This window comes from Dermacentor variabilis, chromosome 2 (assembly GCF_050947875.1).
Source record: "Dermacentor variabilis isolate Ectoservices chromosome 2, ASM5094787v1, whole genome shotgun sequence".
NCBI classification, from domain to species: Eukaryota; Metazoa; Arthropoda; class Arachnida; order Ixodida; family Ixodidae; genus Dermacentor; species Dermacentor variabilis.
In genome coordinates this window covers 132,028,063-132,054,066 of record NC_134569.1, presented here as the reverse complement: position 1 = coordinate 132,054,066, position 26,004 = coordinate 132,028,063, and the positions used below count along the sequence as shown (strand labels likewise).

The following is a 26,004-nucleotide window of genomic DNA, read 5'->3' as shown; positions in this document are numbered from 1 at the left end:
AGCACGCATCAGCGTTGCCAGGTCTTCGGGAAAAAATTAGTCGAAAGGGTCCTAAAAGTAGCCAAGAAAGTCGCCACATTTGGCAAAAGCCTTCATTTGGTAGGCCAAAAAGTTGCCGCGGTGCTACAAATCAACCATTGTCAATTTCTGACGATAGAAGAAAGAAAAAAAGCAAAAAAAAAGGCCTGTCGTTTCCTGCTGCACTGATGGCAAGTGAGGATGAAAGAACAAAACAAACCTTGCCACATGTTATTGCATCATAATTTACCATAATGCCTAGCTGGCGTTCTTTGATAAATTACGACGCACGGTTGCGTGTTTTCTCATAGCCGAAGCGGTGTCGCCAGTTTCAGTGCAATAAACTCGCTGCACGCCATCTCTGCACCACTTTAACTTCCCTCCAAACGTTCCCATGCGAACTGTACGATGTCACGTACGTTCTACTCTTCCTGACGTGCAGCCGCGAGCGCCTTTAAATAACTCGCATTGACGCTGGCACCTGTGATTTCACAGCCGCCAAGAGGCGCTCTCGGCTGTTGCAGTCGCTTCTGGCGCCAGAAGCATGGTCATCGAGATTCGCTATCGATGTTGCCGCTGCTGAGTGTGCGATTAGGACATCACCTGTTGCTTCTGTCCAAAATTATTGCCTTTAATGTTAGTTATTCTCTATTACTCGGAGAGAGCTGTTTCAATTATCCGCCCTTGACAGTTCCGGACAGCCCGAGGTGGTGATTTTACCCAATGAGCTTTGCGTACGACGGGTCTCGGACATTCCTGGACTTTCCGGGACAAGTCGAAAAGGCCCACCAGACACATAGTGGATATGATATGTTTTCGGTTTGTGGATCTGGGTTTTGGGGCTGTTGCTTCAAGAGAGCGGTCAGAGGGAGTGCGATTTGGACACTATCTATACTACCCAACCTCCCTATACTGATTACCACCGCCAAAAGTAGCCAGGAAGTAGCGAGGTTGCCAATCACTACTTTCTATCGCCAGAAGCCTGTAAAAGACATCGGCAGAGACATTTAAGACTGCTTACGTATGGGCATGCGAAAGCATTATACAATTTGTAGACCTCGGAACATCATGAAGGCGCTCCTTTTATACACTCAAGGCGTCGCGCCACCTCATCCCCATTGGCTGCGCCCTCACGTGTGCAGTGACGCATGCACTAGGCAGCTTTTGTCAACCAGATGGCTGCGATGTGACGCGTGCAATGACGCAAGCACTAGACGCACCTTTAGTCAGCCAGAGCCGTGGAGCCGTGGTGGCGTTGGGTAAACGTTCTCGTCTCGAACCCCCGGAGGGCCGGGCTCAATGCCCATCTAGACCGAGATTGGCCGAAGTTTCTTTTCATAGCCATTGTAATTTACTTTGTCTACAGGAACCTCCTTGAGAAATTTGTCGTCAATCCGAGCATTTTGACGTGTTTTTACGCTTTGCGCCGTCGGCCATTTTTGGCGCCATCTTTTGGTCACGTGGACTACTTCGGATTTTCGCTCAGTGGGGCATATAATGGTTTCGCACTAAATGTGGCCAATTTGGCGAGAATTCGCGAAACCTGGCAAACCTGTTACTACTGCGCATATCATATAACAAGTCGACGTATACGTTGGCCCATCTGTTACTACGTACGCCTACAGATGTGTTAGTTAACGGCTCTGCTATCTATGGCGTTACGCAACTAAACAACAAACGCTATCTAAACAGCCTCACTGCGACAAATATACGCCGCGAAGAGCACGTTATTCATTTGTGAAAGCGAATTGAATAGGTTGACTCCTTCGCCCGTAATCCGCACGCGGACTTTCTTCGCTAAGGGCCCTTGCTATCGCGCAACCGACTTGCAGGGCGCATTCGCCGCCGTACGCCAACTAGCTTTCGGAGGCACGCTGTTGAGCGATAACTTTGTGGAGTCTGAAGGATATTTAGATGCTGTGGTCAGTGAATGCGCTGGGTCGCGTGTTTCTGCACCGCCTGGGCCGCGCGCCGCGCTTTTTGTTGAGTCCACCGCTTGTCTCTTGTCGAGTGGTGCCAAAATGCAGTCTCCTTTCATGGGCAATAGGCGCTTTAAGACGATATATACATACTTCCAAACCTATTGCTGATTACTTTAACTATTCATATATATGGAACTCGGCTGTCGCAGGTTCTGCGCTAACCTAGTTTGGTTCAGAAATCAAACAGTGCTGTTTCCTTTTTATTGCGATAGCAATTATATACACGCACCAAGCGAATTCTTTACGACGTCTTCTCCGTCTTCGGCGTCGCTGTGAGGTTCCCTATATATTTGTATGTGAATGCTGTATGCCATACCATGCTAAATGGCACCCGCCGTGGTTGCTCAGTGGCTATGGTGTTGGGCTGCTGAGCACGAGGTCGCGGGATCGAATCCCGGCCACGTCGGCCGCATTTCGATGGGGGCGAAATGCGAAAACACCCGTGTGCTTAGATTTAGGTGCACGTTAAAGAACCCCAGGTGGTCAAAATTTCCGGAGTCCTCCACTACGGCGTGCCTCATAATCAGAAAGTGGTTTTGGCACGTAAAACCCCAAATATTATTATTATTATGCTAAATGGCATGCGGTATATGCTGAGTATATTGCCACGCCATTCTATCGCTAAAGTTGCTCATATCAGGTCTCACATTCCTAACAAAATTATTCGTCAGAATTTTGAAAATGGCAGCCCACAAATTACATGAAACAAAATACAGGCACCACATGCCTGTTATCTGAAGTCTTCTCAAACGTAAATATTAAAAGTGCGAAACAATAACGATGCTCAAGCCTGAAAATGCTGTAATTTTATTGACGCGGCTGTTCACTACCTCCGTGATCGGCGCAGAATAGAGGCTTTAAACATACCCGATGCGGAAAAGTGGTGGCAAAGTCCCGAAGAAATACGTCCTCTTTAACTAATAAGCATAGATGGAATTGTCCGATGGCAGGATTCAAACAGTTCAACAGCCCGTTTTTACTTAGTCAGCTTACGATTACTTCAATTCATACGGCCATTACAGCTACGAGTATTACACTTCGTGTAATATTCTAACATGTTGCTATCGCTTTCATTGGTTCTCCCTTATGGCGAAACTGTAATATATTTTGTTACTTTCCGAACGGCTGTGCATCTTATCAGAATTGTAGCACGATGTGACTGATGACATGATTACACGTGTTCGATAAAGCGATCTATAAATTATTATTATTATAGTGCTGCATGTAAGACAACCAGGTACCCAGCTTCCTGTACCTGGTACATTTACTCCACATCTTGATGCCGTAGAACTCGGCCGAAAAGACCTGCGGTGGTGAGAACGCGTGGACTTTAGGAATTTACCGTTGCATTTCGCTCCTGGAGATGTATCGGGATGCCGCGAAAACGTGTAGCCGCACGGTCCGCAAGGTGTATTGTCAGTAAACTCGCTATTCAACAGGACGAGGTGGTGTCATGGTAGTGTTTTGAACCTTACCATGCCTGTACCGTATCTTTACCAGCTACAGGGGCAGGTTTAGCCTGGCGATCAAGGCCACGAATTGCTTCATCCGAGCGCCTCTTTCACTGCTACTGAAGCACGCCACCAGATATTCAACTGACCAATGTCATCAAGGAACACAAGGAGCAGACGTAAAACTTCCTCTCGAATTGTGATGAAACCTCCTGAATACACCATGTATTGTTAACAAGCATGTGAGAGGTGTCTCTCCCGAAGGTCCTCAAGAAGGGTTTTCCTTTCAGTGCTGTAGAATCAGGGTCAAAAAAATAAAAAATAAATAAATTATTTGATCTCTCCTAGCTCCCGGCATGAGGAAAATTGTTACGCTGGCGTACATGCAGGCGCAGTATTGCAGTACTTAGGCTGCATCTTGGCGTAAGTGCTTTTATCATGAGTGGCTCAACTGGTGGAACCCTAATTGCGGTAATAACGCAGGTAATAACGACGCTGATGATCTGGCGTACAAGCACCCTCACATCACCCCAAAGGTCAAATGCTCAAAACATTGATATTGTCACATGTTGATTTGCACATGTTGCACAGGTATCCTTGCACCGATGACGATCACGCAAGGTAATTCACGCGGATGTCGACAGATAAATAAACCAGTGTTATTATCTAATAATGCTGTCGCATGATGACCTGTGAGTTTACACAGCAAGCGCAGTTAAAAGAAGAAAGAAAAACAATGCAGTGTGACTCTTGAACGAAAGCTTTAAGCTTCTTTTATTACTGCAAATGACGGCCTTGCGTGTGGTAACAAAATATACGGATTCACTTCACCTCACACCAGCCTTTCACACATTCTGAAATATAATGTTGAGGAGAATACGGATACACATTTGTTGCCAATATTTTTCAATGCCACAATCAATCAATCAATCAATCAATCAATCAATCAATCAATCAATCAATCAATCAATCAATCAATCAATCAATCAATCAATCAATCAATCAATCAATCAATCACTAAAACAGCCTGTTTCCAGGCTGTTTTAGTGATTGGTTGATTGATTGTGACATTGAAAAAATTTCTACTCAGCATTCTGCACATCCCCTTCTCTCCCTGATAGAGAGCCGTCCGGGTTCACAGATACACACCTTGTCTCAAGAGCATAAATCACGACTCCCACGATCACTTTTTTGGCACCCAGACCTCGGCTACCCACCATGGCTTCTGAAAGCGCCGAAAATAGAAACGTCAATCGAAGGGCTTAAAAATAAAAGCGAGGTTTCCACATTAGCAGCAAAATAATTAGCGTTACATCACCTATTTGACAACTACCAGAAATCTTTTCACGTCTACACGGACGGTTTTGTAATAAAAAAAAGTGCGACTGCAGCTTATGTCATACCTTCCTTAGAGGTAGAGTACGCTTGTCGACTAGGACACACGTCATCACCAACAAAAGCGGAATTAGTGGCAATTCTCCAAGCCACTCATTTTATCAAAAGATATGAAACACCAACACAGTGGGTAATTTGCACGGACTCCTTATCGGCTTTAGCATGTCTTGAAAATATGGATGACAGCCAACCACAGGCACGAATAACTTACGCAGTACTGAACAGTTTAACTCAGGCTAATGAAAGGAAACACGAAGTGATATTACAGTGGGTCCCGGTCCATGCTGGTATAGCAGGCAATGAACTAGCGGACTCATTGGTAAAATAGGCCCATAAAGATGCAGAAATTCGACTCATTCCTTTATCACCAATGGACACAAAACGAACACTGAGAGTACTAAAGAAAGACTTGTGCATGTCAACATGGTTTAATGAAAACACTAAGTCATCAATCCTTTACGAAGTAGACCCTGAACCCAAATACCAGCTGGATGTACAACTTTCTAAAAGTACCGAGACATTAATTCATTGACTGCGCCTTCGGACGGCATACACCAAACATTTCCTACATCGCATCAAACGGGCTCCTTCCCCGGCTTGCTCCTGTGGCCACGACGATGAGGATGTTCGCCAACTACTCCTCGAATGCCTCATATACGAGATGCAAAGATGGCAGCTAGAACAAGAGCTACACTCCATTGATCCTCACCGGCCTTTCTCACTCGCAAAATTGCTGCGCCCATGGCCATCGAAAATAGCACAGCGAAAAGCATTGAACGCACTTGAACATTTTTATGAAGACACAGGCATCCTTAACAAATACTAGGTATTGCACTGAATAATCACACGATGTCACTATAACGTTCTTCTATTATTTGTAATTATTAGTGCTTGTATACTACGTGTTATATATATTTTCTTGTGCGTGAATTATTTTAACACTGTGTAATTCCTCATCTGTATATATGCTCGTCGAACTCCACATCACGGCCGTTTGTGTGTGTTTGTGACTTTGTTTACGAACTCATTGTGGTGCAACTTGCATTTGACTCATGGGCGTATAGGACTGTGCTGTGGATTTCTAACCGTATGAAGTGGTTTCTTTTCATGTTCCTACATATATTTTTATATTGTTGTTTCCGCTGTGAGAAAAGGAGTAGCCGTCACCATTAAAAGGTCACTACTTCTCTTTCTTTTATTTTCATTTCAATAAAACAATCACTAAAACAGCGGTAGTAGTTTCGGTAACGACGTCGTCGTAATATTAAAGTGTACTCGGCAGCTTCTCACCGAACAAACGTTCGCTATAGGAACCTTAGGACGTCGACTACGTATTTGCGGTTGTTTTCACAGCAGAGAGAAGCGAAAAGAGAAAAAAAAAATAGTTCCACATCGCCTCTCGAAGGAAACCTACAAGTGTCACCAACACACCTGTCAGGTGACCGGACGAAGACGACGTGGATGACATCACAACGATGGCGCAATGGCTGAGACATTGCGGACCCGCGATCGAGTGTGTGGTTGACTTCTTCCAAGAAAACGCTATGATATTATGACAAACATGACGATGACTCATGAGACAGACGCAATGAAATCTAAACCAGAAGCTACCGCTGCGAAAAAAAAAACAACCGGTGGTGCGCTAAACCAGCGGAACGTCAAGAAACACTCACTCGACAAAAGTGGCCCATCTTATCAAGAAGACCAAGGCACAGCGTGTTCTCGGAAGGAAGCGTTATATATATATGTATGCGTATGCCAGAGTGAACCAGATGTGGGAACAGTGCTTACGCTTTCTTCTTTCGCGCCTCCGCACTCGTGAAACTGTCATAGAACAACACAGCACATCTTAACGTGCTCCGGCGAACAAGGGGCGTCCCTTGCTCGGCCACTCGGCACGTAAACGTCGAACGTATCACGCAACAACACAGTCTTCCATCCGTGCTCAACGAGCGGATTCTTCGGCTTTCTTGTACTGCCGCAATCGGCCCGGATCGTGTCTGCGCTGATAGCGCGCTTTATGCAGAAGCACCGAGTAGTCTTGGTGGCCGAGGCCATTTCCCCACTTTTCCGTTTAATATACTGAACTTTCTATTTTCAGAAATCGTCTTTGTTTTTGTATCTCTTTCTTATTTATTTAATTTCATATCCTCACGGGGCTCGTTCTTTCTCGAACGGCCTCACTTAAGAAGGCCGCTTAAGTAACACTTTAGGGAAAGGAGAGCTAGCTCAGTGTAGGCGTCGCTGCAATCGAATATCTGTGTTTGTGGGCCAAGGTATCTTATGTCGTAGCATTTTATTTGCACTTCTTATTGTGCTCACGGGTGGATGAAGTGTCGCTGATAATAGTGTGGTATGTCCGGTGCGGGTTACTATTATTTTCTTTTGCCTTGGTATTGCTGCTGTCAAGACAATTGTTTATCATTGTTTAAAAAAATGCAAGAAAAGAAAACAGACAAAGAATAAGCAAACAAGCTAACAAACAAACGAGCGTTTGCGTCTGTCGCATCCATCAGAATTCACGAGTAAATTTGCTTTCCCTCATTTGGCGACCACGCTAGTATTCTTAATGAAGTTTGTTGCGCTTCCAGAATAAGCACTTATGACTCAGGCTAGCGAAATAGCTTTTAGGTATCACTACCGAACCCTAAGGCGTCAAAAAAGAAAAAAGAAGAACGCGACATTTAAAAATACATCATCACCACTTTTAACTTCATAGCGAAAGTATTTCCATCGAATGTTCACGAAGCAAAGAAATTTGTTAGGGCGTTTCACGCTAAATGAGGCGCTGTTTCGAAGATGACAGTGCTTGAAACGCAGTCAAGTGCGTTGGCAAATCCGCGACGTGACCTCTCGCGAACAGCACGGTTTCTAAGAAAATTGCTGTCTTCTCACACTTAAGACACGGAGGCGAGGTCGAGTTCGAGCGACTGCTGCGCCCAGTTTATTCCGCGATGCTTGCTTTGGGCGACCATCATAGCTGCACCTGCGAAGAGGCACATGCTCTATTCGGACCCGCCGTGGTTGCTCAGTGGCTACGGTGCTGGGCTGCTGAGCACGAGGTCGCGGGATCGAGTCCCGGCCACGGCGGCCGCATTTCGATGGGGGCGAAAACATCAGTGTGCTTAGATTTAAGTGCACGTTAAAGAACCCGAAGTGGTCGAAATCTCCGGACTCCTCCACTACGGCGTGACTCATAATCAGAAAGTGGTTTTGGCATGTAAAACCCCATGATTCTTATGCTCTATTCGGCCGAACCCAAGGAATCAATGTCAGGGGGCCGTGGAGTACGGACGTGCCTCACATGGGCTCCTGCGTCCTGCGCTCATCTCTACAGAAAGGCCACTCACCCCTTTCATTTTGCTGCACCGTTAGAATCGGCAAGATTGAAGGAACCGGCGGATACCACCTACATTACATGTGAGTGCGTTTTGGTCAAGATATCGAGCTTCATCTTCGCCGACCGCCCCGCGCCTTGCTACGCCTAACGGCCCTCGAGACCACGGCGGTCCGCCGGGGAGGACACCTGTCGCACGTGCAGCAGGCACACGGCGCGTGAAAGGAGTCCGACAGCGCTCGATGCCGCACGAGCAACAAGCGTCTCACGTGCACTGTGAACCGAAGCCGTCGCATCCAACGCCGGAGGGTCGTTTCGCGGAAGATATGATAGGCTGCGTGTCGCTCTGAAGTCTCGGGCCAAGATGGTTTTCGCTTCGCCCGGAGAGCGCCCACCACGCGTTCGCCACCGTCGCCATGCCAGTTTGAGCCTGGTGACACTCGGCCCTGCATCCCTCGACGAACTCCGGGCAAGGGAGGACCTGGAACTTCGTGCCACTCGCATGCTGGGCCAGTGGCTCAGTCAACGGGCCGCCACCCTCGATCTCCCTGTGGATCCCCCCCTGCCTACTACCGCTTCGAAGCCTCTCCAGGACGGCCACCCAGTACAAGAGCCCCATGCTTCGGTCCCGCTCCCCCCCTCCGACGACGAGGACATGGATATGTCCAGCTCCCGGAAACGCGCCCGCGAGACGGAGAGCGAGGACGAGGAGCCAACCGGGCGACGTAAGCAGCCGTCGAGCTCTCCCCCCAGCCCGGAGCAGCACACGGCAGCCAGCTGTCACGTGCAGCAACCGGACCACGGCAGCGCCATTTCCCCTCACTCGGGCGAAACAGCCGCCACCTCCTCTCCGCCTGCCGCCCAAGACGGAGGCCCTCCAAGAAGGGCGAGCACCACCTCTCGACATCCCGCCGAGTCTACAGCAGCCGCCTCCGCTCCCCCTCAGAGCAAGGGCGCGCCCGGAACCATCCTCGACGCGCCGTCTGCTCCTGATGGCGGCGCGTCCCCTGCAGCGTCTGTTAGCGAACCATCTACAAACGAAAGCGCTGCCGACGAGATGGAGCTGACGGACGCAACACCCACTGTTTCGTCACATCAGGGCCCTGATCACCCCGCGGCGCGGTTCCTGAAGGACGCACCATGCCAGCCTGCTTCGCGGCCGAAGCCAAAGCGGCAGAAGAAGCAGAAGAAGAGGAAGGAGCCTGCCCATGTTTCCCGTTCGTCTCCCGGGGCAACGGACGACTCGCGGCGCCCGCCCGCTACCCTGGTCACCCCCAGTGTGCCTACAGCCGCAGTACAGTGAGTGACACCATCCGCCCGCGAGTCCACCACGTCCGACTTCACGCTGGTGCAGTCAAAGAGGGACCGGCGCCGTGCACGAGCCCTGGCGACTGCTGCCCTTCCGGTTGACCCCGCGGTCGTCGGTACGGTGCTCTTCCGTCCCTCGGCGCCCGGCGGAACCTTCCGAGGAGCACCGCGCCTCTCACTCGCTGCAACCCTCTCTTCGCGGCCCGGTGTTGCAGTGGTTCGCGTTAACCATAAGCGCAACATCGTGGCCGCCGATACTACCACCCGGGAATGCCTGGAGGAGCTGCTGGCAGTCACTGAGCTGCACGGAATTCCAGTGACTGCCCGACTGCCAGCCGAGCGCGGCAAGAGCACCGGCTTCCTGCACGGGGTGGTCGGGTTACCCGCGGACACAGACCTGCTGGGAGCCATCGAGTCGAGCGTTCCCGTGCTGTCGGCAACGAGGGAGGAGAGCACCATCACCATCCGATTCGCGGGACCGGTCCCCCCTGAACACGTGCGCCTTTTCAAGCTCGGGTTCAGGGTGCGACCTGCCCGGCCCCGTCCAGTGCAATGTCGGCAGTGCGGCCGCTTCGGGCACGTGCTGGAGTCCTGCAGATGGCCGACCGACTGCATCTCCTGCGGCAAAAGCCACGCGGAGGGCGCCTCCTGCGAGAAAGTCCGCTGCAGGAACTGCGGGGGCCCCCATAGGGCCGACACTCCTGCCTGCCCCAAATGGCAGGAAGAACGGGAGGTGGCCACCATCATGGCTTCCTCCACCTCGGCATTGTCGAGGCGTGCTGTCAGGGCAGCAGTCCGGGAGGAGCAGCAGCCACAGCAGTCCTCATCTCCGGCGCGGTCCTATGCGAGCGTGCTGAAGGGCCCCAGTCCTGCACCCAGGCATCCGGTGCCAGCCCCTCGTGCCTCTCAACGCCAGCAGACACAGGATACTGCTGCTCCACCCGCCCAAACTACTATGGATCAGTTGGTAGAAAACCTGCTGCTCACCATGCAAGCAGTCAGCACCTTGCTGCCAGCTGACCATCCGCTCCGGGCCATCTGCCTGCAGGCAGTGGCATGTCAACAGCAACACAATCACCATGGCTAGTCGCACAGCAAAACGTCGGCCGCGCATCCTGCAGTGGAACGTGCGCTCGCTGCGCCGACGACACGCCGAACTTTCCGAACACCTACTTCTGCACGAGTACGACGTGCTCGCGTTGCAAGAGACATACACGCGCGACGGGGAGTGCAACTTTCCGGGATTTGTGGGCTACCACAGTGCGACCACCTGCGAGTTACGGACTTGCGCCAACGTGCAGTGCTGTGATCCGCTCCATCAACCCGGTCGCTCCCGCGCGTCTATTTACGTCCGTGCGCGTCTTGCCCAAGCCGTCGTTCGTGTGGCCGACATTGTGCCCACCTCCGTAGAGTGTGTGGCTGTGACTGTACGCGTTGGGGGGGTCGACACTTGTGTCGCCAGCGTGTACGTGCAACCCGTACGACGGTGGGATACGACCTTCATCGAGAGCCTCACCGCGCGCATCGGTGGTGACTGTGTCGTGTGCGGTGATTTCAACTCCCACCACACGGCGTGGGGAAGCGCCCACAGTGAGCCGAACGGCAGGGACCTGCTGAGTTCCATCCATGCTTCGGGCCTGCTAATCATCAACACCGGAAGTCCCACATTTGTGCGTCGGAGGGTACACGGGAGTGCGATAGACTTGTCGCTCGCGAGTGAGCGATGCCACTACGAGTGGGTTCGCAGCCCTGACACGCAGGGGTCGGATCACTATCCGATCTCTCTCGACCCGCTCGGCCTGAACCGCACGAGGACATGTACGTACCGCGTCACGGACTGGTCCCATTTTCGGTCCCTCTGTGCAATATCCCCTCCGGCAAATACAAACTTTCTTACGCATCTTACGAGGTGTTTGGATGCCGCTACAAAATCGTGCGCGGTGCCTGCTGGAACGCCGGTCCCCGATATCAAGCTTCTCAATCTGCGCGCTGTCCGTCGTCGCGCCGAACGCCGTGCCATCAAGAGCGACAAGGTGGAGCTTTGGACTTTATACAACCGCCTGGACGCTGCGTGTCGCCGTCACGCCAGGCAGCGCCGCAATCAGAGCTGGCAAAGTCTCTGCGTGTCATTGGAGGACACTCGCGACAAGTCGCGCCCTTGGCGCATTCTCGCTTCCCTCCTCCGTCCCAAGATTCCTCGCCATCCTGCACTCTCCATCGCGGTGGCTACGGGCTTGAGCACAGAGCAACTGGCCGAACTCTTCGCCGATGCCTTCGCCCCACCGCCACCGTCTGTGCGCCCCGTCAGTGCATCCTGCGAACTACCGCCGCACAACAAGGCTGAACTCCTCGCTCCCCTGCGCTACTTTCCTACGAGGGCAATCTTGGAGCACGTTGAGGTGCTTTGCTCGGCCGAGTTTACCCTCAGTGAGTTGCGCATTGTTTTGAACACGCGTAAACGACGCTCAGCGCCTGGTGCCGACGGACTAACTCATCAGGTCCTCAGGAACGTCGACGCAGCGCAGCTCCCTTCCCTACTCGAGGCCTTCAATGCCGTCTGGCGCAGTGGCATTATTCCTGCTGACTGGAAAGAGGCGATCGTCGTCCCTATTCTCAAGCGCGGCAAAGCTGCCACGAGCGTCAGCTCCTATCGCCCAGTGTCGCTTACTTCGGTAGCCGGCAAAACTCTGGAGGCCATGGCTTTGCGCCGCCTTGAGTGGATTGCCTCCGCCCTCGACGCTTTCGCCCCTGAACAGAGTGGTTTCCGGCGACTGCGCTCAGCAGCTGACTCGCTCGCGCACGTCGTAGCTACGCTCGAGCACGCAGCAAGTCGCCGAGAAGCCGGATATCTCGTGCTGCTCGATGTGCAACGCGCATTTGATGGTCTCCCTCACACCACCATCATTCAAGCCCTCCGTGAGCTACGTGTCACCGGCCGCCTCTTTGACTACATCGCGGCCTTCCTCAGTGACCGCACGCTCAGAGTGCGAGTTGGTGACACGCTCAGTGCCCCTCGCAGCGTGACCTCCGGGGTTCCCCAGGGCAGCGTGATCAGCCCATTTCTTTTTAACTTGGCTCTGGCAAGACTACCTGACTACATCCCCAAGATGACAGCCCACGAAGTCCACGTGGCGATCTACGCCGATGACATTGCACTGTTCGCGTGCGGGCCCACGGCCCTCGGCTTCCAAGTGCGAGAATCCCTGCAGTCGGCGATCAATGCCGTCGATGAATATCTCGCCAGCATAGGGCTCCAGCTCTCGGCGTCAAAAACTGAGGCGTTGTTGGTACACCCCCGTGCTCGTGCGCGCTTCGAAATGCCTTGTCTCACGCTGCGCGGAAGCCCCCTCCCGTGGCAGAGAAAAGTGCGCTATCTCGGACTTGACATCGACTGCCGGGTCAACTTTAACGCCGCCGTCTCCCAGCTCTGCAAGAATTCTAAGAAGGTGGCTGGCGCCGCACGCTCCCTGCTCGCCCGTGGTCGTGGCTGTACACCGCAACTTGCGCTTCGAGTTTACAACTCTGTCGCAACAACGCGAGCACTCTATGCGCTTCCCCTCACGAACGCCAGAGCCACCAACTGGAACGCCATCGACATGGAGCACCGCACCGTAATTCGCCAACTTTACGGGCTTCCTCGCAACTCGCAAGTAGGAGCAACTCTCGCCGAAGCGGGAGACTGGCCGCCCTCACTTCGCGCACGGAAGCAAGCGATGAACCACATTGAGCGCCTTCAACGTTCGCCACAGGGACAACGCCTCGTTTGTCGCCTCCACACCCTCGAGGGCTCGGGCATGGGCCAGCGTGCCACCGAGTTCAGCGCACTCGTCGCGTCGACGCCGCAACTCCTACCTCTGCCGGTATCGCCGCACGCCTCCGCGCTACTCGATGTAAACACCACGGTGCCAGGCGTCAAGTCCAAGCGTCAAACAGCTGTTTGTGCTATGCAGCAGGAAACGGCCGCACTGCTACACGAGCGCCTAGGGGGCCGGCTGCTCATTTACACCGACGGCTCCGTGGCGAGTGATGGTTCTGGTGCTGCAGCGTGCACGGCGCCGGATATTTGCGCTACACGGCAGTGCCGCCTTCGTGCTGTGTGGTCGTCGACGGTGGCCGAGCTTGCTGCGATCGACCTAGCAGCTGATCTCCTGCTTCAACAGAGCAGTGTTGTTTCTGCCGCGATCCTTTCGGACTCGCGCGCGGCACTGTGTATGCTGGCGAAGGATTACCTTGGACCTCCATTGGTGCAGCGCGTCGGCTCAAAGCTCCGCCATCTCGTCAGCCAGGGCTGCGATTTGGCGTTGCAATGGGTTCCAGCGCACATCGGCCTGCAAGGGAACGAAGCCGCGGACGCTCTCGCAAAGCAGGCTCACTCCCTGCGCTTCCCCCTCGCTACCTCGGTCAGCGGCTTCGACGTGGCCAAAGCAACCATTCTGCGAACGCTCCGTGCGCAGCACCCGGACCAGCGCGTCGCCGCGGGTGCGTCGCTTCGGCTCCTCCCCCGCGTGGGCTTCTCCCGGGCGGACCGCTCTTTCCTGCTTCGCCTGCGCGTCGGCTGCTACAGGACGGCTGCTAGAACGCACAGGTTGCAGGGAATTGGCGACCCCGCGTGCAGCAACTGCGCCGATACGGAGACGCTCGACCACTTGCTACTTCGCTGCCCTGCCTTCGATGTGGAGCGCACGGACTTGTGTACAGTCTATCGGCGACTGGGACTGACTTACGATACGGCGACCGCGCTGCTATTCCCTGCAGCCCACTCGTCCATCGTGAAGCATGCTCTCTCGGCACTGCTAGACTACTGCAATGCGACGCACTTGAGAGCGCGGCTGTGAGCCCCGCACTCACATTCTTTTTTTCCCCCTTCCCACGTTCGTCCAGTCTTTCTCTCCTTCATCCTTTTCTTCCCATTCCCCCTTCCCCGTGCAGTGCTGTTGAGGTGTCCTCCTGTGAGAGACAGTTACGGCGCTGCACTCATCTCTTCCGTTTCCTTTCCAAAAATCACTTCACACACTATAGAATGGAGCTCCACGTTGGCTAAATGCCTATGATGTTCTTCTGCTGAACACTAGTTCGCCGGTTTAATGCCTTGCCAGAACCGCGTCTCATTCCCGTGGGGAGAGGAACGTGCAGCCGTCTTGGTGGTCATATTTAGATTAAAGGTAAAGCATCTTTTAGAAGGCAGAAGTTAATTCTGAGCGATACACCGCAGGGTTCCTCGCCATGCATTCAAATAACCTGGCTGAAGAAAGAGAGCAAGCAAGAAAAAAAGAAAAAAAGAAAGAAAGAAAGAAAGAAAGAAAGAAAGAAAGAAAGAAAGAAAGAAAGAAAGAAAGAAAGAAAGGGAAACAAGGAACGGGAATGACAAGAAAACGCCAACCGAGCGAGCACCGTCGAGAGCACACGCACACGTACTGTGCTCTGCGCGCAAGCGTGCACTTTTGTTTGCCACAGTATAACACACGTGTCCTTGACGCGCTCTGTTAATAGCATCCGTGGATACCAACTCAGCCACGAGATTCATACCTTTAGGTTCTCTGATCGCGTTTTCCGCACGCGCTGTGTAGCTAGCTTAACTTGTTTTGCGTTATCTGCAAAGGCACGTGTGTGCACAGCGCGCATAATCGCGCGTGACTTAACATTTTTCTCAAACATTTACGTAATGGGGGGGGGGGGTAGGGGGGAGGGTGAATCTGAAAAAACGAAAAGCTGACTGTTTGGGCAGCCCGAACACGCAGTGACGCAGTCCGGTATGTTATTAATCCGGGCTGTCTATGTAATATGCGAACAACAAAGCGTTGAGCGGCTTTACTGGTTCGAGGCACTAAACGTATAGAAATTGAACTCTTTTTTTCGTGGAACACAGACCCTGCATACATTTACAGTGATAGTTATTCGTAGGAATTCACGTGCTTTTGAAGCTACGCTTGCTGTTTTAAAAAGATTCGTTGATTAATCTCAATCAGTCGCGTTAGGGCGCATGTTCCAATTTTGACATCGAATTCGATCAGTAGGGAAGCGATGTCTTAATAGCGAAAATTGAAAGACTAGCGCGATTTTCCAGACATCCGTCTCCAAAACCTGCTAATGAACTTCATTGGCTTTGCAGGTAAGATAATCTTGGACTGCTTTACGCAAGCTTTTGAGAAAGTGTCATATCGCAAACCGGAACACTTATGTATCTTGCAGCACACCTTTGGGCCGGATATATCGAAAGTGGCGTTATTCTTGGGATTTGTTCCGAACGAACATCAAATCCCTATTGATCGGTTTCAATTTCGAAATTGCGATATGGACTCCTAAGGGAATAATTGAAAGTGGATTAATGAATATTTGCAATCAACCACATGGGCATTGCGGTCTACCATGATGATGGTACGCATGAACTTTTAATTCCGTCAAATCCGTAACTGGGGGAAGGGTTAGAGGGTTCCGACTCCTCCCGAAATTTTCGCTGCGGCGATATACTGTTTAGCACAACTTGCATATATGTTTAATTATGTGGATGTGTAAAACTATATAACAGGTTTAAGCCATTGCATGTGAGCGACGTGCTTGATTCACGCGCGAAAATAAGTGACTATTTATATTTCACAATGGTTTCTGCCGTCTCTGCTACTCCCCCCTCCCACCCCCCCTCCCGAAAATGATACCTGGGTACGGCCGCGCTTTCTGTTACGCAGTTATCATCAAGTTGCCATCGTCAGGTATCCTCCTCATCCTTACCTTTGTCATTTGGTGAAGGAAAACAAAGCTTTGTGCAATTTGGTGGAGGAAAACAAAGCTTCGTGCAATGCAGATCGAACCGAAACCCTTGCGGCAACGTACAGCTGCGAGCGGGACGCGCTAAGCAATGCGCTGCCACGAAGCTGCGTGGAAATTTCGTGCGGAATATTCGGTGACGCGCAGACTCTGAGGGAACCTGCCACGGTAAGTCAGCGGCTATGGCTTCGCCCTGTTGAGCACGAGCTCGCGAGTTCGATTCGGGCAGCGGCGGTTGCACCCCGATGGGGGCGGGATGCAAAGCCGCTCGTGTATCGTGCGTTGGGTGCAAGTTAATGAGCCAGGTGATCAAAAGTATGGAGTTCCCCGCTGTACAGCACCCTTCGTAATAAGATCGTGACACGAAAGACCACAGGATTTCGATCATTAACTACTTCACGAAAACTTCGATTCACATAGGTTCGGACATGTGCGTTGGATCTGCATTTTTTTTTTTTTACTCGGGGAGTGAGGGGGTGTTGGTGCACGGAGGCCAAAGCAGGAAATGCTGCGTAATGCTGTAGACGACGCTATGTGCACGACAAAGATGTTTCTCTTTAGATATGGCTAATTATTTTGCTCACTCATCCGATTTTTCACCAATCCCTCATAGGGATGTAAGGAGCGCCACTAATAACCAACCAATCAACCGACCGACCTACCGATGTCGGATACTGGTCGGCGAGTTTCAGGCGTTATTTTCCACGGCATCCAAGGTCTTCATCTTGGCTGGGTGAATCGGCCGAGCTAGGCTAGGGTCTGCGCACGTTTTGCTGGAGCGCGCTGAAAACACTCGCTCACAGGCCATATATGATATATTAGGATAACCAAGCGTCGCATCAAGGCGTGCCGTCGTGACCTGCACGTATCAGTGCTTTTTCGCGTTGTGCTATCTGTGTCGACCGACCGTACATCCTGCGCAGCTGCCGCAAGAGGTGGGGCGCCGATTTGGTCGCTATCGACGGGGTGACGTGGAATTTGGCAGTCGGCACATCATTAGCCGATCACTGCCTTTCGCGTAAGCGTAAGTGACGCCGACTGCCTGCCGACCGCTCGCGCCGCTGCAGTGCGAACGCTGACGTCACGAAGACACAGCGTTGGCAGACGACAGCAACAGACTGCCATAGCGTCCGAGCCACCGCGGCGAGGAACGGTTGCTCGCAGGCCGTGACAGCACCTTTGTAGTTCGCTTTCATGTATGACCTTGCCACTACACGAAAAGCGCTTCAGTCACGATTTCTGCCTATAAACGTTGCGCAGCCTATATAACATACACTCGATCGGCTGTGTGAGGCCAAGAATGCGGCGAAAATACGCTGCAAATGTGCCCGAACTTGAGCTTGTTGATACTGCAGCTCCGTGCCAGAAAGATGTTGCAAGAAACCGTTCTTTCATCCCCGTTTTTTTTTTGTAGTTTTTTTCATTACGAAGGCAGGAATACGTTTTATGTATAGACTGCCGCTCAACTCTGCAGAGGAAAGCGCGTGTGGCCAAGATATTTATATGCATTTGAGGATTAGCTGCATCATTTCGCGTAGTGCCTCTTTGTGTTTCCGTAAAACTTGCTTGCGGAATTTCGAATATTCCTTGATTTCTCAAGTTGATGACAGATTCGGAGCGACTCTACACGTGTATGCGTCTCGACACGGAGAGTGGCCGCTCATTTGCGCTGCCTTAAATTCGGAACACTTCTAGATCCCTGCTGTCCCCGTCGCCAACACTTAGGCGTAAAGACAATAGCACACTTCGACGGCTGCAAACCCAACTCGCTATTATCTTCACTGTTGCTCAACCATATTCGAGGTGTCTTCAATAGGCCAGGGCACTCCATTGCAAGGAATATAGTTGCTTTTAGAAAACTGTATCTGGGTAAACTTGCTCGGGCAACACACGCGAAAGATGAAGGACGAAGGAAGTGACGCGACTCGTCCTGTAGTCTTTTGCTGGCGCTGTCAATCGTTTACCATGAGTTACCGGTAACTCGCCCAAGCCCACAATTTGCCGTATCCAGGCTTTCGGGCACGTGAAGCCAGCTAAGGAGACATTGGTGTCTCGTGTAACCCCTTCGACCGGTTTGCTTTCGTGATTGGACATGACTGACTCCACGAACACTCGACGTTAAAAAAAAAATGAATCATGGGGTTTTACGTGCCAAAACCACGATCTGATTATGAGGCACACCGTGTGAGGGATTACGGAAATTAGGCCCAGCTAGGATACATTTTTGTTAACGTGCGCACAACGTTAAGTACACGGGTGTTTTCGCCCCCACCGAAATGCGGCCGCCGTGGCCGGGATTCGACCCCGCGACCTCGTGCTTACCAGCCCAACACTACAGCCACTAAGCAACCAGGGCAGGTACATTCAACGTTCTGAGCCCTCTAATGACACTGATCCAGCAAACCCAAGACGTGTTGGTTGAGGACTACCCATAGAGATCGGGAATTTGCGTGTTTGTCTCCCAGTAAGGCAACCGAACCGTCGGCATCACTACGCTTTCGTCAGTGCTGATGATGATGACCTTAAAGTCTTTGGCACATATCCACTCACTGGGATTGGGCAGATTTGACATATGTGCTAATCGAATAAACTTAGAAATACATAATTGTGACGGATAAGTTGAAGCGAGTAAAATCCAAGACAACTCCGCAAACACTCATTCTAATAGAACAATTACGTCGGCGACTCCAGCGCCGCATCCCGACACTCGTCTTTCTCTTCTTCTTCTAACCTTTTGACCTCCTTTCCCCTTCCTCAAGTGCAGGGTAACCAACCAGGCTCAGCCCTGGTTAACTTTCCTGCCTTTCATTTAGCCTTTTCTCTCTGGCAAAAGTCGGGCGTAACAAGCTTCAAAACCTGCCTCTGAAACGTTCGGCAGTCAATAACCTCGACAGGTGTATCAGCGAATGCTTTCACTTCTCAAATGTAGTCCAGCATGCATTGAAAAGTTATTTTTCTGGCGAACAGCAGCCGACGCCTAAGAGTTGCTTACTAACGCTTTAATTAAAATAAAAAATAAAAATACTAATAATCTCGTAATTAGCCAACAATGGGCACATGAAAGGTGGCTCAGGCCGAAGCCAACGTTTCGACGAGTGGACTTGCCTTGGCCAGGGACATAACATAGGCTCCCCGGCTGAGGCCTCTTTTGTCACCACCTCTATCGAGAACTTCATGCATGTTCCTCTGAAACCTTCTTGACCTGCATGCACATAATCGAATTACTTACTTTTAGAAGCGTGTTGAAATTGAGCACTTGAAGTCGTTCTGCGCTCAAAGCTTGTCCGTTTGGTGGTAATCATCGAGTTGCTTATAGTTACTAAGACAAAAAAAAAAAAGAAAGAAAGTAGAAAAATAAAAGACGTGTTGTCATGCTGTCGTGTGCGTGGGAACGCCGGGAAATGGCGGCTTCGGACTTGCACCTTCGTCGGAGTACCGACCTGCTCGCCTTGAAGGGAACAACGTGTCGTCCGTTACGAAATAATTGAATTTGTACCAAAACAGGGAATAAAATGTTTTCTTTCCTGTATTATTAGGTGAAGGCACTTTTTTATTAAAGCACAAGGACTTGTGTTTTGCTGCGCAATAATGTCAAGCGTGAACCTTATATGGTGGGCCGCCGAAGTTGGAATGAAGTGAGACGTTCTTCGCTCGTCCGTCAGCGTTAACTGTATGTTTTTTCCCCCGCTTACTTTCTGTACTATGTACACGAGAGTAAACCTTGTTTAGCGAGGCATTGTTGGTTGAACCAATACTTTTTAAAGAAAATTTCGTTTAGTTGGTCATCAATGCGCAATTTTTTTGGCCGAGCCATGTTCGACACAAGCCTCCAGTACCCATATATCCAGGCATTCCTGTGAAGGCACAGCGCCAGCATAGAAAAATCGCATAGATGGTGGCGCCAGATTTTCCCCTAGGTGATGGTTTCTGAAGCTCTGCGGTGGGAGTCGTCCAGGTGTATCACCAGCTTCGACATACCCGTGCGCAAACAAGCAGCAAAACGTATTGGCGTTCCGCGCATCATTTTTCCAGAAACCATTTCGTGATGCACTGCTAAAGTCGAAATTATGAGGTACACTAATGAATGAATTTCGTGGCTGATTTTGGGGAACTAATATTTTTAAACTGGTCGTATAACCTTGGCATACTTACTATGTAGGAACGTTTAGAGCTCTGAAAGGCTTTCTTTTCGAAGTTCTGACACGTGCCCTAAATTATTTAAGTGGCAAAGTTAGTGCAGCTAATGAATAAGTTATTATACCTGTTATGTTTACTGTCATTCCACACTTCCATGTTAAGCGCACTGTCGCATCGAGAGTTTCTTAGTAATTCCATGTGGTTTGTATACTAGCTGTTATGTACAAGGTTGCATGTTATGCACATATTATACGTCATATGCGTACACTATACGTGCGTATGTCATATATGTAAAGTAAGTTTCATGCGTATATCTAACATGTACAAGGATGCAGGAGTGTGTAGTACCATATGCATCAAGAAACAGAAAAAAAAAACGCACTAACTCTTCATGAGACAAAGAACAGCTACCACCACGTTCATCAGCCAGCATCTCCGTTTTATAATGTTAATAAAAAGAAGTTATTCGCGGATCCTTTACCACAGTCGCTGATGTTCGCCGGTGTGAAGGTAAGGGTCACAGAAACAAAGAAAAGCATATATCTAGCGCTTCTGCACTGTTCTTAATATTTACTAAACATTTGTTTGTTTTGTTTCATTTCAGTTTCCTTCACCGATAGTGCATACAGTCTCTGCGGGGAATGGGAATGGGTGAGTGGAGTCCCGGCCATCTTCTTGCTCTGTTCAACAAACCATGAACAGATAGTCACTGCAAATTTAGTTTAGAGAGAAGTAAGGAAAGAAAAGGAGGCGTTCTGGGTTTTTTCGGTGTATTTTTTTCACGTTTTTATTTCGCCGTTCGCACAAAACAGCATATGGCACTGAAACATATCTTAAATAACCTCCTTCGCACAATGGTCTCGAAACAGCGTTCGTCATCCTCTCAAATGTCAGTATGTATAGCACCAACTCTCTTTCTCTCCGTCCCCATTCACATGTCCGTAACTGTCCTGGCTTAATTATTTTATGCTTACGTCGTATCCCTTTGTACTTCCACGGTCATTCTGATCCTCAGGTCAAGTGAAGTGACAACCTATTATATGCACCTGGCCTGCGCAGTCATCTAAACAACTTCGAGAATGTAATCTTCATTTACCGCTGCCTCCCTAGCGTCTAGACTTCACATCGGGTTGACGTGAGAGTCGAGCGCATCCCAAAATGATATATTGGCGCCAATATTTGCTTCGCGCAACCAAAGAGAGAAAAAGAAAACCGCCGCCGCATGCGCATTTGACATCTGGCAAAGATTTAAATAAATAAATATCTTCGAGACAGAAAGGGACTGGTGTCTCCGTGTGCGCGGGTGTCAGCAGTGGCGCCACATTGCGTCAGAGCACGGCTCCACCGCCAGATGACGCCACTATGGCCAACTTGCCCGGTAAAGCGATAAATTTCCCTTTCCGATGGCCAAATTCGGGCACGACTGCCTTCCTTTCTCTTTTCTTTTATTCAATTTAGGTGTTTTGGTGCCAAAATTGAGCGCCACCAAAAGTGAGGTGAACCTAAACCAGTTTCTAAAAAGTTGTTTAGATAAACACGCAGGTCGCTGTATTTTCATCGAAAGGCGATGAGCGCGGCAGTAGAAATAAAGTAGCTTTCAGCAAACAGTGGCAGTATACACCCGGCTCCCGGGACGGACCCGCGAGTTTCCGGAAACGATAAATGTTACTTAATTTCGTAGAGCGCTATATTTGAAACATTCCCTAATGTTCGCGAAAAAAAAAATACATATGTCTGTGATGTCACAGACAGAAGTCGTGACATCACTTTTTGAGCCTGTACGCTTCCCCATCTTTCGCGCTTATCTTTCTTTTTTTTTTTTTTTGCTTTTTGGAGAGAGGAGGGGTGGGGGGGTCAGCACGAAAGCGTTGTTGCTCAATTCCAGGCAACCGTAATTTGACCACAGATAACGTGATTCTGTGTAATGATTCAATGGCCCAACTCCCCTTGAGGGAAAACGAAGGTTGCTAAGCTTATTTTTGGTCCGGAACGTCTTAAAATCTTAGCGAACACTCACGTGTAGTACACATCGGCAGTGTCTAGTTGTTTTCATTTGTTAGTAATACTGTTCTCTCTTTCTGGCAGTCGTCTGTGGCAGCCATGTTCAGCGCAGGAGCGAATATATCCACGCTTCTGCGCAGCTCAATCGTTTTGCTGGGGCATTTAAATGGCAAGAAACAATGTTAATGTCGTCTACGTTGACTTGACGGTGGCTGCAGCGTATGAACACACAATTTACGCGGCCCCAGTTTGCTTCCACAAAGAAATACGAAGCGAGACAAAATTTTGTGACTCCTATGCACGTGGGGATGTGTAAATTCGAGAGAAAAAAAAAAGGAAACGGTTTTTATCGCAGTTCAGAACAAGACGCCTTGTGCACTTTTACCACGGCAGGCAACTTTGGACGTGTTCAGATTTCGTCTTCAGTGCGTGTTTTGCAAAGCCGATTAGGAATAATCACGCTGTTGAAAAAAAAAAAAAGAAATCTAAGATATGGAAAATAGGTAAACGGCATTACCGAGCACAGAAGCGAGGAGATGTAAGCAGTGAACTACTACCGAAACTGCTGCTTTTCCAAAGCCTCTGCAAGTATTTGGAGGAACTTTGCTTGTTGCCTGGACAGATGATCACATTTTGGTTTTGCCGTTGGCTTCAGTGCATCTTCAGTGTCTTCTGTACTTCTCGTTTTCTGAACGTGCTTTATGCGCACTATACGCTTTTCGGGCACTCATTGGAGGAATGGTACTTTGCTTGACGCATGAAGCCACAGTCGCGTGCTAGGTGAGAAGGGGGTTGCTGTCAGCTAAAGACAGAGCGTGCCCTTCCCTCAATATTCATAACGACTTCGCCTGGTTCTCATGACCGTGAGCATGGGAAAGACTGCACGCAGTGCTTGCGCCGCTTGAAAATTGTGATAAAGCTCCGCTTTTGGAGCCGACCAGACAGAAAAACGAGACACTCTCAGATCACCCCTCGTCTCCTTTCGCCGGACTATTCTATACTTTCTTTTTCGTTTTATACTTTCGTAATTATGTTTCTGTCCTTGAACACTGCTGCCGAATTCTTCTTTCGCCAGACCGGTATCACGAAACACATGCGGATTCACACACGCGCACGCGCGAGCACACACAGGCACACACACACACACGTACACATTGCCACGCACGCACACCGACGATCGTTATTGAGGTCCATTGAATCACAGCTATGCCACGCGGTAAACTTGACTTATTGTCTTTTGAGATTCGTTTCAGCTTCTTTATTTTTGTTTCTTCATATCTCTTCTCTTGTTCGTCGTGTCATGCTCGTCTTTTTTTTTTTCGGCGCTGCGTAGCCTTTCACCTGGGTTGGTGGCACAAACACGAAGACGTCACCTCTCCTTCACGGCGCGGTGCTGTCGGGAATAGCACGCCGTGTATGTTCTTAGCTCGCCGAGAAGCGAGCGAGAGAGTGGAAAGGAGAGTCCTTCTCGTTTCATCACAGCTATGTCGATTACTCGGGGGGTGGGGGGAAGGGGTCAAGAGGTCACCGATCATCACAGTTATAGGGCCGGCACAGACGTGTGCGGCGACGACCGTCGCACTGCACGCACCCCCGGTCGTCTGTCACCGTCGCAGATCGTCGCCCGGGCCACACAACACTGTACCACGCGTCCACACGCGCACACTCGCCGCGTACAGTCTCGACTGTTCGGTTGGGTCCCAGCGCACAACACCACTCCCGGAGCACGCTGGCAGCTGCGCAGAAGTCGGGACACCCGCCGCGTGTCTCTAGTCGTCATCGCACGGCGGCTATGCGCACAAACGAGCGAGAACACAGCGCGCGGGCCATTTGTCCAACACGGAGAGCAGCAGACGACACGGGGGCGAGCCTCCTGTACGCATCCTCGGCTTCGTGAAACCCCTTCCTACGTGTCACGACTCCGGCACCTCCCCCGCCGCAGACGCGTTGTTCTCACTCGGCTCAATCGCACGCACGCGCGCACACACACGCACACACACGCGCACGTATACGCACACATAACGCGAGAGAGCATCTCGGAGCGCCAAGGGCAAACCGGAGCCAGCGCGAGACAATGACACGTGTACACACAACGACAGAAAAAGGACGAGGTGACGCGGCGTGGTCAGCCTCGCTCGCATAAGGTGCGGGCTGGAGCGAAGGCGCGAAGCACGAACATGCTACGCCAGACAGGAGCATTGCTATTATTGTTATTATTACTGTTATTTTAGAAACACGCGACACATTTATCGGAGCACTGCACACACGTGATGTTGGGACGCGCGCTTGGCGCAGAAGGAGGCGAAAGGCGGACGCGTGCAGAAGAAGGGTTAGCGTGTCAGCTGTATAAGATCTGTGCGAGATGGTTCGTGCGAGTACGACCAAGCCTTGGAGATAGAAAGGGTCAGTGACGACACGCTCGGTGCGCCGCACTGCTTGCGAGCAGCGGGATGAAGAAGAATGTCGCACGCAGCGCACGGAGCCACACCGAATACCTGTCGTCACCCTGTGCTAACCATTCCATACTGCTCCTTTTCGCGGCATGCCTTCAATCGGCAGACTCTCGCCACTGTACTGAGAGACTAACGTGATCCCGCGGGTGCCAACATCAATCCTGCCTTTGTTGCTGTACTACGAGAGTTGCGGTCGCCCCCCCCCCCTTTTTTTTTACAATTTGTGCAGCTGAGCTATCAAATGGTTCCATGTTTGGGAATTAGACGGTTATCGCGGCTCGTGTGACTCAGGCGAACGCGATCATGCAAATCTTGGCAGCCTCTACGCCGGCGACGAAGCCCTTGAACATAAATATCCCGGAAACGGTGGCGTGAGCTTCCAATACTCTCAAAGCGAACAGGTAGGCGAGGCACGAGAATAGGCTGACTATCCGTTGTTCGTACGGGCTCAGGCTCGTCATAACATGCTTGTAATGAATAAATCATGAAAGTAGATGCTGAGGCAAGAAGCGCTCGTATCTTAATTATGTTGTGAAAATGAACTGGCTGACTGTCAGTTTAAAGTTCGCACTGACCGTTATTACAAGCAATAATGTTCCGCCTAGCACAGCGTAAGCTAGCCCTGTAGCCTTTTAAGCAGAATGCTTGGGTAAAGAAAGGCTCCTTCAGGCATATTTACCTTGCATTTTACCATGTGTAATCAACGAAATGAACACGAAAAAAAAGGCGCCCTACTTCAACACCTTAATTTCAGCAGTCCACTACGTGAATGCCAGATATAGTTCGTATGATCACACAGGCGGTGTTATATATATATATATATATGTATATATATGTATATATATATATATATATATATATATATATATATATATATATATATATATATATATATATATATATATATATATATATATATATATATATATATAGAGAGAGAGAGAGAGAGAGAGAGAGAGAGAGAGAGTGAATTTCACATGATGCGAAAAGAACAAAGTGGAATGTTCCTGTCGTCAACACCCAGCATATATAAATGATTCCAAGCCCGTGCTCAGCATAGTAAATAGAGAAAAAAACGTCATTTCTGTCATCGTCGTATAATAAAATCACAGCAGTAACGGAGGCATCAAAGTTTATGCGCAAGCAAGTTGTGCCGTAAA

General features: G+C 50.3%; 1 protein-coding gene across 6 annotated transcripts in view; it reads left to right on the top strand.

The window, feature by feature from the left end:
* The window catches only part of LOC142572699 (uncharacterized), a 231,350-nt gene that overhangs the window by 45,718 nt on the left and 159,628 nt on the right, over nucleotides 1-26,004 (top strand). For all 6 annotated transcript variants that reach the window (XM_075681996.1, XM_075681995.1, XM_075681997.1 and 3 more), the window contains exon 2: nucleotides 20,995-21,041. In XM_075681996.1, coding sequence (XP_075538111.1) covers nucleotides 20,995-21,041 — 47 coding nt within the window. The remainder of the gene's footprint in view (nucleotides 1-20,994; nucleotides 21,042-26,004) is intronic.